At 42.4% G+C, this 15,677-nt stretch overlaps 1 protein-coding gene across 6 annotated transcripts in view; it reads right to left on the reverse strand.

The window, feature by feature from the left end:
• Positions 1 to 15,677, reverse strand: part of LOC124788095 (alanine--glyoxylate aminotransferase 2, mitochondrial-like) — a 165,096-nt gene that overhangs the window by 26,606 nt on the left and 122,813 nt on the right. For all 6 annotated transcript variants that reach the window (XM_047255201.1, XM_047255205.1, XM_047255202.1 and 3 more), the window contains exon 8: positions 10,548 to 10,769. In XM_047255201.1, coding sequence (XP_047111157.1) covers positions 10,548 to 10,769 — 222 coding nt within the window. The remainder of the gene's footprint in view (positions 1 to 10,547; positions 10,770 to 15,677) is intronic.

The following is a 15,677-nucleotide window of genomic DNA, read 5'->3' on the forward strand; positions in this document are numbered from 1 at the left end:
CACTTGCACAAAATAGATACATGTACTATTACAAATATTTGTAATGGATGAACTAAAGCAATAGCAACATCACTGTGAAGCAGCACAAACACACAAATACAAAAAACTAATGATTTAAATTAACATACATACGCTATAGTTATAAGGAAAGATAAGGTTTCATATATAATACCGGTCATCAAAAAATTTTTGGAAGCGTGCTTAGATAGTCAAATAGTTACAGTCACCATTCACAATAATCAGTAAATCTGTCTGGATATGAATCTAAGTCTGGTACAAATTTTCAATTGGGTCTACATATTCATTACATTGTACTTTCAGCATTTAGTGCAGTTTGCATGCAATTGTATCTATATTTTTTCTATTAAGTTTGTTATATATGGAATGAAAAGTATTAGTCACACAGGCTCAGTCATAAGTAAATCAGGTGGCAGGCTTCAGTTCACTGGCAGAATATTAGGGAAATGCAGTCAGTCTACAAAAAAGACTGCTTCCAAAAAAACTTGTTTGACCCATTCTAGAATATTGCTCACATTCATGGGACCTGTATCAAATAGGACTAACAGGTGTAATGTAGCAGCTTTGGATTTCATACAGAAGTAGATGATACATGATCTTTAATAACTTTCTCATTACACTGTATCTTTTATTATGTTATTGTATGTTTACATTTGTGCTTATTACTTTCACATTTTTTATTCATTGCATAACACTATTTGGAATATTTGGAAGTCCTACAAATAAAGCTGGTTATACTATTTCATTTTCAAGATTACAGTAATCTGGAATTTCATTTATACACATTCCTATTCTGTTAATACAATAATTTCTAACTCCGGAAGATGCTAAAAGCCCTGGCACATTGGTTAGACCAATTATCACCCAATATTAATTATTATGGGAAGTACCTCTGCAATGAACTTCACAGTAATTTGCAGATTATGGATATAGATTGTGATGTAATCAAACTTAATACACAATATCAACTTTCATTTGTAACTGGAGCAGTTCATAAATTCATAAAACTATGTTTACCAAATTCATTAGTCATGCATTACTGTTTATATTTTATGTGAGTAGGATGATTCTGAAGTTTTAATCAGAAAATATGTAAATTTATTTTCACTAAGTTTTGTTAATTATATATCAGTTAATCAAAACAGTGTCTTTGATAGTGATATAAATTATTTAAACTTCTTTACCTCAAATGTAATCACTGTTCTTCCTAGGGGGAAGAGTTTTAAGAGAAAGTCAGGTTAGAGTAGTAGTGCAGAAGACTTCTGTGGAAACGTTTGTATGGAGTTAGAGTTTCGAAGCTGATAGATATTAATTTTGTAGCTCGTGACCCAATAAACATTTGCAATTCTTGAAGATTTTGATTTCTTTGTACAGAAAGTATCCAAGACCATTATATACCCCTGAAAAGAAGGTGACAAGGCCAGCAACAGAATCAAACAAATAAGGAAATTAATTTATAACAGTGGACATGCCTTCCGACTTGAGTCAGTAGACTGTGATTAGTCCTTTCTTGACCAAAAAGAGATATACACAATTTTTCAGTGTTAATTGTTGCTGTGTTAATTACTGCCCATCCTCAAGAGTGTTGAGCAAGCCATGTTTCGTTGCTCATCACAATGCATCATACAAAGTTATTTCTTACCTTTTGGCCACAACAGTGCTACAATGGAGAAAACAGCACCATTGCATTCTGCAAAATTGAAACTTTTCTTTGTGATTTACTTAAATTGTATCTTTATTTTACCTAAACTTTTTAAATAACCCTCTGGCCCAGGGCGTCATACTTAAAGTTTCAATTTCAAAATGCTGTAGAAACATAACCACTGCTCAGAATGATGTCAAATTTGCACTCCATATTATTGATGCAGGGAGAAATGCCATGAGAGAGAGAGAGAGAGAGAGAGAGAGAGAGAGAGAACCAATAGATGGAACTGTAAGCATCGGAATATGCACACCAACAGAAGTGCAGCACATGGCTGTTCCTCAGTTTGCATCTGAGACACTCAACATGACTGTCTCCATGAAGGATCGCACACTACTGGTAAAGCTCTTCTACAAGAACGGTGACTGTATGCCAGTAACCCTGCAGACGTTCTGGACACTCAAGGATGTGGAAAAAGGGTGATCTCTGCTAAAGATCTGGAGAAAATGATTACAACAGTCAGAAAGAACAGTTTCTTTTGATGTGCAGTGTAGCAGAGGGAGGAAAGCAGTTGATCTAATGTCTGTTTACAAAGTGACCACAGCATCGCAGCAGGGGTTGACTGCTGGTGTACGAACATGCAGTATTTGGGGAATTGCCAGATTATTGGACATGGCTGTCAAAATGGTGCATAAAATCCTACTAAATGTCCTGCATTGCTGTCCATACAGTATCAGCAATGTTCAAGAGTTGCTTTGTGCTGACCTGCCAGCAAGTCAAACTTAACTCTTGAATTTCTTACTCACATGGAAATGGACAATGAATGCCACGGAATATTTTGTGGACAGACAAAGTCCATTTCCATCTTCAAGGATGTCTCAATACACAGAATTGTGGAATAGGGGCAATGGAAATTCCACATGCACATCAACCGGTACTACTTTATTCTGCAAAGGTGACTGTGTTTTGTATGTGGTGGGTTTATTGTGGGGCCACAATTTTTTTTTTTTAAGGAGATGAGTCCTGTGGATCCTGTTACCTGTACCATCACTGGTGAGTGCTGTGAGTGTCTTTTGCTCACCAGGTAGCAATTTGTTACATATAATGTAAAAATTATATATGCAGGAACTTTTAAACCAATGATTTTTTTACAACTTAGTATGACAGTGGTCAGAACTAAAAAAGTGATTCCTCATACTCTTACAGAGTAGTATGCTTCCTTCTTAAACCACTCTACTGGAACAATCTTAAATGTATTACAGCGAACAGAATGGGCTGCTTTTGGGGCTCTATTGAAAATTTGGGGCCTAGATATTTGTGGCTGTTGTGAACCTTAGCTAGCCTACTGTTGGGTATATCAATTAATTGTCCAATTCTTGAGTTGCAATCATGCACAGACATCTTAAGGTTAAGATTATTTAAATTCTCTGTAACACCGAGCAGGGAACTATACATATAGAGGCTTGGGACTATCATAATACTGAGCTCTTTGAAGTGATCTTTACAAATTTCCCTTGGAGTAAATGCTGCTATACATCTGATAGCCTTTTTGCCACCTGAATACAGCTTCTAAACTGGGGCAGTTACCCCACAAAGAGATCCATGGGTAAGGTGGGAGTGGAAAAATAGAAATATGCGTATACTTGTATGGTTTTGTTTACATTGTTCCTCAGTTTGTAAAAGCAGATAAATCACCTGAGAAAGTTTCAAGCACAATTTTTCTATATGACTCGACCAGCTGAGTTCCTGATCTACATGGAAACCTGAAAGTTTGATTAATTTTTGAACTTCATTGGAGATATTTAAATTGAAACAATTTCTTCAGTTTTATTGTTCTTAATTTGTAAATAATTTGCATGGAACCATGTAGTGGAATGATCCATTGCTATATTTACACTATGTTGCAGCTCCTGCAGATTGTCAACTTGTGTGATCAGTGTTGTATCACTCATATACAATACTGCCTGACACAGCAAGAATGTGGGTAAGATTGTTTATTTATACATTGAACAGGAATTGACCCAGTACTGAGCCCTGTGGAGTGGCTTTTGGCGTAGGTAATGAGTCTAACCTTTGATTGTTTATGGTTACCATCTGCTTTCTGTTGCTTAGATATGACTCAATAAGGTGAAGAGCGTTCTCTCCAACTTCGTAGTATTGTAGCTTTTTGATAAGTATACTGTGGCAGATCGTGTCAAAAGATTTCCTGAAGTCTAGAAGATTCACTAGGTTGTTTTCTTAGTTTCAAAAGAATTATACATTCTTGTGATGATAGTTTCAATTGCTTTGACAGTGGAAAGATGAGGTCTCATACCATATTGTGAGGAGCTAAGTAAATTATTTTGTTTGAAGTGCTGGTACATCTGTTTGTGCATACAATAATCTGTAATTTTTGCTATGATTGGTATGAGTGAGAAGGGATGATAGTTATCAGGAGATGCTTTATCACCTTTCTTGTGGACAGATGTTACAATAGTAATTTTTATGCAATCAGGGAAGTTTCCTTCATCTAGCATTTGGTAGATGGTTTTGGTTATTGGCAGTAGAATTTCTTTCTTTATTTGTGTTATAACCTTTAATCACCAATAATTGCGTGGATATTCAAACACACTCACTTGGAGACAATAGCTGGTTACATGATAACAATTCAGTATCTCTTATTCGACTGCTGTGCCGTGATGTGCGGGCGGCGCTGTTCGTAGCTAGGTGGCACTCCCGCGCTCAGCCGAGTTGTGGAGTGCCTCTATCGCCGTTTGCGCGTACTGTCGTGGCGGCACTGTGAATGTCGTGGCACTGTCACAACAATTTTCCCCCCTTGAAAAGAAAAACACTCACTTCCTTGGAGACATGGACAGTGCGGAGACATCCACGGCCTCTTGTGAGGCCGCGAGAAGATCCCGCAGAGAGACACGAGAGTATGGTCAAAAATGTCCAGGACGGAAGCTCGTGCGTGGAACGTGCCTCCTGGACGAGATGATGGGTGAAAACCCCGGAGCAGTATCCATAGGTGTCGTGGAGCTGGGGGTGTGCTCCAGCGAGATGGGTCCCGGAGAAGGCGGCGCCGCGACTGGGGCCGGTTCCGGCGTACTCCAAAGCGGTAGCGACGTCGGCTGCAGCAACACGTACGGTAGATCAGCAGCAGCGACAGGACTGGCGTCTTGGGCTGGTGGAGGCGAAGAAAGGGGCAGTGGCACCAGCATGGCCACCACTCGTGGGCACATCTGGTCGTAATGGCGAACAACCATGCCGTCGTCCGTACGTATTTCACAAAGCCGGCGGCCGCGAAGAGCCTTGACCACCCCTGGAATCCATTTAGGGCAAGATCCATACCCTCGTACCCACACGTCAGCGCCCACCGAGTATTTTCCCGCACTAGGGGACACAGCACAAGGCCTGACAGGGTGAAGCAGGTGCAGTAGAATGCGCAGTTGGCGGCCATGCTAAAGTTCAGCAGGGCTGCGATCACCCACAGGCATGAAGCGATAAGAACTCAGAAATTGCAGCAGAGCGTCATCTGTGGAAAAATCACTAAGGAATTTTTTCATCTGGCTTTTGAAACTGCGGACAAGGCGCTCGACCTCCCCATTCGATAGTGGATGGAAGGGCAGTGCTGTAACATGATGAATCCCTTGTCCAGTACAAAAATCACGGAAGGCCTGCGAAGAGAACTGAGGGCCATTGTCCGTGACGATCGTGGATGGAAGACCTTCTAGCGCAAAGATTTTGGACAAAGCCGCAGTGGTGGGCGACGGACATCGAACAACAAACGGAAACTTCGAGAAGGCGTCAATCAACAGTAGCCAATAAGTACCGAGGAAGGGGCCGGCAAAGTCAGCGTGCACTCGTTCCCATGGCTGTGCCGGATCAGGCCACGGAGAGGGCATTGTACGAGGTGCAGCCAGTTGTGGAGCACACTGACCACACGCAGCAACCATGTGGGCAATGTCTGAATCAATACCAGGCCAATAAACGTGCCTGCGGGCCAGGGGCTTAGTCCGAGAAATACCCCAATGGCCTTCATGCAACAGTTTGAGAACATCTTTGCGAAGAGAGGCTGGGACCATGACCCGTGGAGATGCGCCATCCATGGCCAGAAGAACAACACCATCATGAACAGACAGACAAAGGCGCAAGGCATGGTAGTTGCGAAGGGGATCCAATGCCCGGCCCTTGGTCCTATCCGGCCAACCCCGTTGAACAAAACCTGATGCAGGACCGGGTCCTGCGCAGTAGCCGCCGCGACCTGCGAACCTGTAAGTGGAAAACCCTCGACCGCACAACGTTCTTCCTCATCAATGTGGAAACAGAGTAGTTCATCACAATCGAAAACCGGGTCAGCGACAATGCGTCAGCGTTGGCGTGCTGGGCCGTGGGGCGACAGTGAATCTCTTAGTGAAAACAAGACAAGTATAAGGCCCAACGTTGCAGGCGGTGAGCTACCTTATCCGGAAGCGACGGCGATGGGCTGAACAGAGAGACCAGCGGCTTGTGGCCGGTGATGAGGTGAAACTTAGAACCATACAAAAAAACGCTGAACTTTTTTAGAGCATAAATGATAGCGAGCGCCTCCTTTTCAATTTGAGAGTAATGCCGTTGCGCATCGTTGAGGGTCTTAGAAGCACAGGCGATGGGTCGTTCCAACCCATCCTCATACCGATGGGCGAGAACAGCCCCTAGGCCATACTGTGACGTGTCAGTCGCCAGAACCAAGTGCTGACCCGGACGGAATGTGGCAAGACAAGGCGCCGACTGCAAATGAGCCTTCAGGCAGACAAAAGCCTGCTCACACTCATCAGACCAACAGAAAGGGACGTTTTTGCGTAACAGCTGATGCAGAGGATGAGCTACCGCCGCTGCGGATGGAATGAATTTGTGATAATAAGCAATCTTGCCTAGAAACGCCTGAAGTTCTTTGAACATAGACGGCCGGGGTAGAGCATTAATGGCCGCAACGTGCTGACGTAGAGAACGTATACCCTCACATGACAATTGGAAACCAAGATACACAATGGAGGGTTGGAAGAACTGTGACTTGTCCAGATTGCACCTCAACCCAGCCGAATGCAAAACCTGAAACAGGGAACGCAAATTGTGAAGGTGCTCCGCAGTGGAGGCCCCCGTGACAACAATGTCATCCAGATAGTTTATGCAGCCGGTAAAGGAAGCCGTGAGCTGTTCCAAAAACTGCTGAAAAATGCCCGCACGCTAGCGACACCAAATGGTAACCGCTGGTACTGACACAACCCACAAGGAGTGTTGATGACGAGAAATTCCTTGGAAGAAGCATCCAATGGCAACTGATGGTACGCCTCCGATAAGTCAAGTTTGGAAAAGAACTGGCCCCCAGCGAGCTTGGTAAATAACTCCTCAGGACGGGGAAGAGGATAAGTGTCAATGAGGCTCTGAGCATTGACAGTGGCTTTAAAATCACCATACAATTGCAGACTCCCGTTTGGTTTAGAAACCACCACAATGGGCGATGCCCATTCGCTGGAGGTAACAGGAAGGAGAATCCCTGAAGCTGTCAACCTGTCTATCTCAGCCTTGACAGGTGCACGCAACACCACCGGAATAGGGCGTGCCCGGAAAAACTTAAGGCGAGCTGTAGGTTTAAGAGTAATGTGGGCTTCAAAATCCTTGGCACGACCCAGACCAGCAGAGAACACGGACGAAAATTCAGAACACAATCCATCCAGCTGTTGATACGGAATATCCTCAGATATGAGGTGCACATCATCATCAATGGAGAACCTGAACAAGGTTTTCAGTGCCCGCATGATCCACCGCATAAAACGTGAGGGGCCTAACAACAGACTTGTAGGCAGTGGAAGCATCAAACTGGCCAATGATAGGAATTTTCTGTTTATTATAAGTTCTCAGATTTCGCGTAACTAGAGACAAGGGAGGGGATCCCAACTCCAAATACGTGTGAGAATTAATGAGAGTTACTGCAGATCCAGTGTCCACTTGCATGTGAATGTCTTTATCCAGAACATGAACAGTAACGAACAACTTATTTGTTTGAGAAAGCACATAGTTAACATCCATGTCCGATGCCTCATCCTCGTCGACAGGAACTTTAGGGGACTGACACACAGAAGCAATGTGGCCTTTTTTCCTACAAGAATTATACGTGGCCCAACATTTTGGACATGCGGCCCTGTCATGCTGTATGAAACAACGTGGACAAGAAGGAAGTGCGGAACGAACCTGCTTCAGTGCTTGCTGTTTTCGCTGCGAGCGTTGCGGCCCAATGCAACGTTGTTTACGGGAGTGAACCGCCGCCACATCTTCGTTCTCCTGTGAAACAGGCACATTGTCCGTGTCGAAAGTTGACTGTACAGCGCCTACATCAAACCACGCGTATATTTGCATGCCAGCAGCGTGAGACACTTCAAAGGATTGAGCGATGCTTAGAACTTCTGACAATGACGGGTTTGGCAGTTGTAGGGCACGTTGCCGAACTTCTTTATCCGGAGCAAGCCGTAGAATAGCATCTCTAACCATTGAATCAGCATAAGACTCATGATGAGTGTCCGTGACAAACTGACATTTCCTACTCAGACCGTGTAGTTCCGCCGCCCAAGCCCGGTAAGATTGATGGGGCTGTTTACGACACTGGTAGAACGCCACGCGGGCGGCAACGATGTGGGTGTTTTTTTGGTAATAGTTAGACAATAAGTCACACATTTCTTGGAAGGACAGAGAGGCAGGTTCCTGCAGAGGGGCTAATTGAGATAGCAGCTGATAGATCCATGGGGAAATCCAAGATAGAAATAACGACTTACACATAGGACCGTCGACAACGCCGAAAGCCAAGAAGTGTTGCCGCAAACGCTTCTCATAATCCTCCCAGTCTTCAGCGGCCTCGTCGTAAGGAGGGAATGGAGGCGGAGAAGAGGAAGACAGATGATGAGTAAGCGACGTCGACAATGCCTGAATAGCAGCCGTCAGCTGTGTTTGTTGTGCCTGAATAGCAGCCGTCAGCTGTGTTTGTTGTTCAATGAGCGCTTGCATAAGCTGTTCCATGTCTGCCCCGTCACGAACACACAAATCCACAACGCAATGAAAATATCCCATCCTCGTCGCCAAAAAGTGTTATAACCTTTAATCACCAATAATTGCGTGGATATTCAAACACACTCACTTAGAAACAATAGCTGGTTACATGATAACAACTCAGTATCTCTTATTCGACTGCCGTGCCGTGACGTGCGGCCGGCGCCGTTCGTAGCTAGGTGGCACTCCCGCGCTCAGCAGAGTTGCGGAGCGCCTCTATCACCATTTGCGCGTACTGTAAATGTCGTGGCACTGTCACAATTTGTTTTTTGGATTACCCGAAAGTTTACAGAAAGCTTCAGCTTTTGAGTTGCTAAGTTTGGCAATTTCTTTGCTAACCTGTCTGTAGGATACACAAGTCCAGCATAAGTTGTCATGTTGCTTACTATCTAGAGCTGGAAGCAAAGCTATAACTTTATTTGCATCTTCAGTGAGATTTTTATTTGAGCCAGAAATGTGCATTTAAATTGTCTGGCTTAATTGGAACGTCGTCGTGTTTATTTTCACAGCTTATCTATTTTTTGATAACTTTCCATGCTGCTTTACACTTATTTGTCGAATTGAGTATGTATTTGTTATTGGCTTTCGTCTTGGCTGCAATAATTTCTGATCTATACATTTTTCTTGCTTGCTGTGTAATTTTCCTTCTCAGATTCAGTTTGTTGCAATCTGTCATAGGGCACCATCATTTCTTCCATAAGTTTCTGCAGGTGTGGTGTGTACCGGTTTCCCAGTTCTTGAGGTTTATTACTCTGGTTCTGCTGTGTGTGTTTTTTGTGATATTTAGGACAATATGAGTCAAGGTTTTCTACCAATAATTCTAAAAATTTCTGTATTGAATCAGTGGTAAACATAACATTAGTGAGTACCATATCCCAGTGTATGCGATTAAGATTGGTTTTTAACTGATTAATTTATGTTTACTGATTGGGATGATGACTCTTCCTAGTTCAGCTGAACCGTCTGTCTTGTTGCTTAGAGGGTGCCTAAGCCACAGCTCTGCATAATCTGCTATCCCAAGGTTTAAAGTATCAAATTAAGTTTTATCTGGCTGAAAGTTGTAGATTTTGTTCAGTGAGCCTGGTGGGTTTGTCATTTAGACAGCAGAAATTTAATGATCTTAATATGTCTAATGGGTGCTTCACATGTTTGGAATTATACATAATGTCTATGTTAATATTAGCAAATATTGCTATTGGGGGGGGGGGGGGGTGGTATACTGATACAGCTATTAGTTTTTGACTTGGTATCATTATTGCTGAAACTTCAAAAACTGCTTCCACACATAAAAAACTTACATTTATAACTTCATATTCCAAACTATTTGTTTCTTTGATAAAAATGGAAACACCACCATGCTTCAAATTTGTTCTATAGTAAAATGTAGCTAATTGGTATTAGTAAGGTACACTTAATTCAAGTTCAGTACGAATTAACCAGAAACGATTTTTCCCATCTGATGTGGTATGACCTTGCTAGCAGTATCACAACTGTTGATTGCTGAATTTGTGCAGTCACACACATTGAACAGTATGGATGGTGTAATGTGCAACTCAAACCGCAGCCATTGTATTGCTATTCATTGACATTCGTAGCCAACTCCATTTATGTTAAGACACTTACAGTATCAACTATTGGTAAAACTCTTGTTTTTGTTCTAAGAAGTTTCCCCCTGTGTCAATAATATTCTGTTCAAATTTACCAAATTCTGAGCAGTGGTTCTCTTTCTACATAGTTTTGAAACTGGTACTGTAATTATGGGCACATTGTATATGGGTAACTATAAAAAATAATATTAAACAAGAAAAGAAATGAAGAAAATGTTTACTTTAAGAACAGCAAGTCCAACAGCGGATCCAAGAGCATTTCCTCCGAAGGTATTTAAGTCCAAAACCTGTCCCATAGTTTTAGCTATTTCAGGTGTTGTTACAACAGCAGCCATTGGAAAACCATTTCCAATTGCCCTTGCCATTGTTACAATGTCAGGCTTCACACCATGCATTTCAAATCCCCAAAAATGTTCTCCAGTGCGTCCAAATCCAGACTGTACCTGGAGAAAAATACAAAGACAGGTATTACAAATTAAATGTGATTTAGTTTTTGAGAAGACATGTGGTTTACTACAGATACACTCTTGATTTAATAACTTTGCAATTATATTAAGTACATCACTAACATGTAAATTTTTCCTTTGGAGATAGTTTATCTATTTTCTTCAATAAGTATTGGAGCAAAGATATTTCCACTAAATGTTTAGTTGCTATCTGAATAAAAGGAATCATTTTATTGAAGTCACATAAAACATTCCCTTCCCCACAGCCAGGACACCCACAGCAAACACACTGCTCCAACATCAGATCACTCCACACCTGTAGTCTCTCAAAAAGGCAGAGTTTGGTCATTTGTTCATCCATTTATTCATTCAAGCAACCACTCCTGGCTACTTCCGTAAAATATAGTAGCAACAAATTATGATAAGCACTAAGCTACTCAAACTGATAATTGTGGTAGTTACTTTTATTTATGTTAAGAAAAAAGCCACTCCCCCTCGCCTCCAAGCTAGCATTAATAAAGCTGCAGACCAGCTAAATGACTGGTTTGATGGAAATAAGCTGACAATAAATACATCCACAACATTTCTGATTTTCAACTTCTGTTTACCGAGCAAGGTGGCGTAGTGGCTGGCACATTGGACTTGCATTCAGGAGGACAATGGTTCAATCCCGTGTCCGGCCATCATGATTTAGGTTTTCTGTGAGTTCCCTAAATCGCTCCAGGCAAATGCCGGGATGGTTCCTTTGAAAGGGCATGGCCGTCTTCCTTCCCCATCCTTCCCTAATCCGATGAGACTGATGACCTCACTTTCTGGACTCCTTCCCCTAAACATCCCAACCCCAGCTTCCATTTAAAGGAGGAAGCATCTAATACCACTGTGGCAAACTCCAGTGGATTAAAGCTTCTCTAAAAACAAAATTTTTAGGCATGTGGCTTCAATATAATTTTAAATGGCAGACACAAACAACAAAACCTAATGTGCCACTGAAGAGAGTATGCTACAGCCTACATTTACTTGCACACAGAGGAAGCTTCTACACTGTTTGAACTGTGTAGGCCTACTTTGCCCAGTTCTGCACTTCTACAGTATGGGATTATATTTTGCAGTAGCATGACTGCTAGCTCAGTCATTGTATTGAGCCAAGAAATAGCTATAAGAGCAACACACCATGCATGACAAACAAGAGTCCTGCAGGGCCTTGTTTTGAAAAGTCTTCTTTCCACCCGCTCCCCTGCATTCTTATTCTACAAACATGTTAATATGTGAGAAAGAATTTAAAAGAGAGAAATAAAAGCTTTAATATACGTGAACATGAGACCAGGCAAAAAGACAAAACTCCATGTCAAGTTAGCAAGGTCATCAGCCTTTAAAACCTTCACTACAAATTGTGCTGTACACATGTACAATGGTATGCCATTCTTCTCAACACTTATTTATGCCAACCCAGGGCTGCTTTCATGCCAGGGTAAAAGGCACAGGTTTAGGAGAGGGGCTCAATGCCCTATTGTGGGCCACTTGTGGCAATACGCTGATTCAGTGTTGTGCCATTGTGATCACAATGCGCGTATAAATTCTGGCCATCTGGTCAAACTGGTCATTGTTCGAATTGGCAAGTCGTGTACTCTGTCGCCTCACTAGCAGCGCAAGAACACCAGTCGAATGTGTCAGTATTCAACACAGCACTGCTGTGGAATGTTTACTACAGAAGGTTATTCCACACTTGTGCCGTGCTGAGTCTAACAGCTACTGCTGAACAATGCTTCTCCATCAAGGAATGTGAGAGTGATGCTTGACCATGCAGCAGAATGCAAATGCCGTAGATCAATAGCAGGCTGCAACACCAGATGAGGACAGGTACCTACAGCTGTTTGAGCTTGTTGAAACAATAAAGAGTTCTCATGTGCACTGGTCTATCTTGCTGCAGCCACTTTACTCCTCTGATGGTCTTCTGTAGCTCTCATCAACCAATCAAACCCACAACACTCAGTTTGGAAAGCTAAACACATTCCTAACAAATAGAAGAATGGCTCTTCCACCCAACTCTTGCACTCCCAACTCCAATATTCTGGTGTCAGAAGTGGGATTGTAAAAGCACTATGGTGGTTGTCACCACAAGCAAATAGCAGCATGTGCATTCTATAACTGCTCGTGTGTCCTTGTATCCATTGTTCTTTGGATTTGACTTCTTCTTGCTGCCCTATTTTGCATTATGTCAGGTATAGAGGTATGGACTCAGTTATGCTATCTGGGAAGGCCCAAGGATGAACCATTGGCAATGGTTGTGTATGCACAATCTAAGCTAACAGGTTATATGGCTCTATGCACCAAATCCCACGAAATGCTATGCTGGTAGAAAGAGCATTACGCCAGGCAGTGTAGAAAGAATGCCCTGCTGAGATGAGGAAGGTCGTGAGTACCAAGATAGTTTAGGTCAATGTAGGTAGTAGGTGACTGTAAGTGTACTTTGTTGTAAATAGTGTTGATATTTGAATTAGGAATTTAAGAGTTCTCCAAGTGTCTAGTCTTGTAGGTAAATGGTTTGATATCCTGAGAATGCCCAAGTGATGTGCAGAGCTCTTCTCTTCCTTTCCACTTTTGTGTCACACTCCTGCTTATTCTATTTTCTAATAAGATAGTTGTAAACTGTGGTACACAGCTGACAAAGTAAAATATAGATCAGTGTTGCAGCAGTATCTTAGGTTTGGATTTTTTGTATTTATGTGATGTGTGCTTAGGTACTATGACTGTGAGATGGGTCATTGGCTGTGGTGACACTGTAATACCACTTGTGGTCGCTCGAGGTACAGTGGGCATGGCAGTAGAAAATAAATGTTAGAACCACTGTAGGGTGCTATAGGAGAACCTACCGGATATCAGAGGATTACAATGAAGAGAGAATTATTGAGTATTATAGAGTTGTATAATGGACACAGGTTGTAGCTGGTTAAGCGATTTTGGTTAAATAAACGCATTAGCAGTATTTCAGGGTTTGTGAAGCACAATAGACTGACTTGGTTTCTTGAAGATGAGAGATGAAGTTTAGGGTTTAAGCAGTTATTCTCTGGACATTATATCATAATTGCTACTGTAGTGATTTTACCACAGATTATTTCTTTTTTAAATAGTTCATGTTAATCTCTTCTTTCTGCACTTGTGTGCTTATTTTTTATGACATAGTGATAGGGAGTAATAGGCCTTTAGGATATCTTGTGAAGGATGAGATAAGTACAACAAAGAAGAAGAATGATTTGTTATTAAGTGTAAGTACAGAGTTGAAGAGGATAATACATGGAAAAGGGTGGGCACGAAAGTTCGTAATGTTAGCTAGATTACTGTTGTTGTTCCTACAAGATGCTCTGACACAGGTGATGAATGGACAAGTCAAAGATTTATGCTGTAAGTGTGTCATGGACTCATCAGTGAGGCATCTTGGAGTGTGCTGCAGGCAGCAGTGAGTGAACCACAGAAAGGGCATCAAGCATTTATAGTGAAAGTGTGGTCACATATCTCTGGTATTTCTTCTCAGGGCTAGTCCTAGTTTTTAGGAACAACTAGTAACTGCAACCACATAAACTGTGATGATATTTCAAATAACTCTAGGTACCTGCCTTAACTGTTAAAGTGTTACACATGGATTCTTACAGATGCAATGAGCCAAATAGCTCTACGTGTTTGCAATGAACTGTAACGAATTAATTAGTTTCAGGTTCAAAAACTGGAAAAATTCTGTAGGTCAAATTCTCTGTAGAGGGGAAGAGCAAAGAGACGAGCTTTTGCAGAAAGGCTGAATGAGGTAAACTGGGCCACTTCCAGCATGGACTGACCAGATGTTGTGCCATGTTGTTCATTTGGTGGCAGTGGCCACCCACCCTATTCCTGGGCCATATAGAGAAATCCATCCTAAGCACTCTTAATCCACTTTGGGAGCTGCCACCTATTACTCAACAAGAAGTCCCTACCACACAGTCTACTCATCTGTGTTCATCGCATCTGTACTGATGGGCACTAGCTTTCCCAATATGCTGAAGGTCTCACTGAGGCCGATAACTCAGACAGCAAACATAAATTAGAATGTAAGTGGTTAAAAAAGGGATATTCACTCAGGAAATGGTGAACCATCAAAGGTTGATGACAATCAGCACAAAGTGGGAGGGGATCATCACTTAACAAATGACAGTGGCTAAAACAACAGTGCTCAGTGCGCAACCTAGATAAAATGATCTTCTCATTGTGAGAGAAGATGAGAGAAGATCAGCCAAGCCACTGGGAGAGGTTTAATACCCAGGAGCTTGTTCCCATGAATAGAAAAGATCAGTGGTGATGCCAAACGGGCACCATTTGCTGACAGGGAGAGGTTTAATACCCAGGAGCTTGTTCCCATGAATAGAAAAGATCAGTGGTGATGCCAAACGGGCACCATCTGCTGACAGACTGCAAAACAAAAAGCCTTTGTCGCTGGATGTACTGCGTGGCCTGATACAGGGTGAAGAGCTCTACTGTAATACGGAGCAGGGTTCATGAAGCCAATACTGAAAATGGTCGGTGCCAATGACAAAGGCACACCCGACACCACAGTCAGTCCAAGAGCCATCAGTGTACACAAAGGTACTATCGCGAAGCTCCATCTGTAGGTTGAGAAACTTACGTGGATAAAGCAAATGTGGAGTAATGTCCTTAGGAAGTGAATGAAGTCCAAGGTGAACACAGGCCACAACAGAAGCCAAAGTAGTGAAGGGTTCACGCCATCAGGAAAGTGGCAGGTAAAATGAGGTTAAGCTGCTGGAGCAATAGTTGGAAGTGAAATCCAGGAGGTAACAGAGAAGAGGGATGTGCCCCATACTGAAGGTCAAAGGAGTCACTGAAGAAAGAGGCGTAGGATGGGTGACCAGGCATGGCAGACAA

Source organism: Schistocerca piceifrons, chromosome 3, assembly GCF_021461385.2.
Source record: "Schistocerca piceifrons isolate TAMUIC-IGC-003096 chromosome 3, iqSchPice1.1, whole genome shotgun sequence".
Taxonomy (NCBI): Eukaryota; Metazoa; Arthropoda; class Insecta; order Orthoptera; family Acrididae; genus Schistocerca; species Schistocerca piceifrons.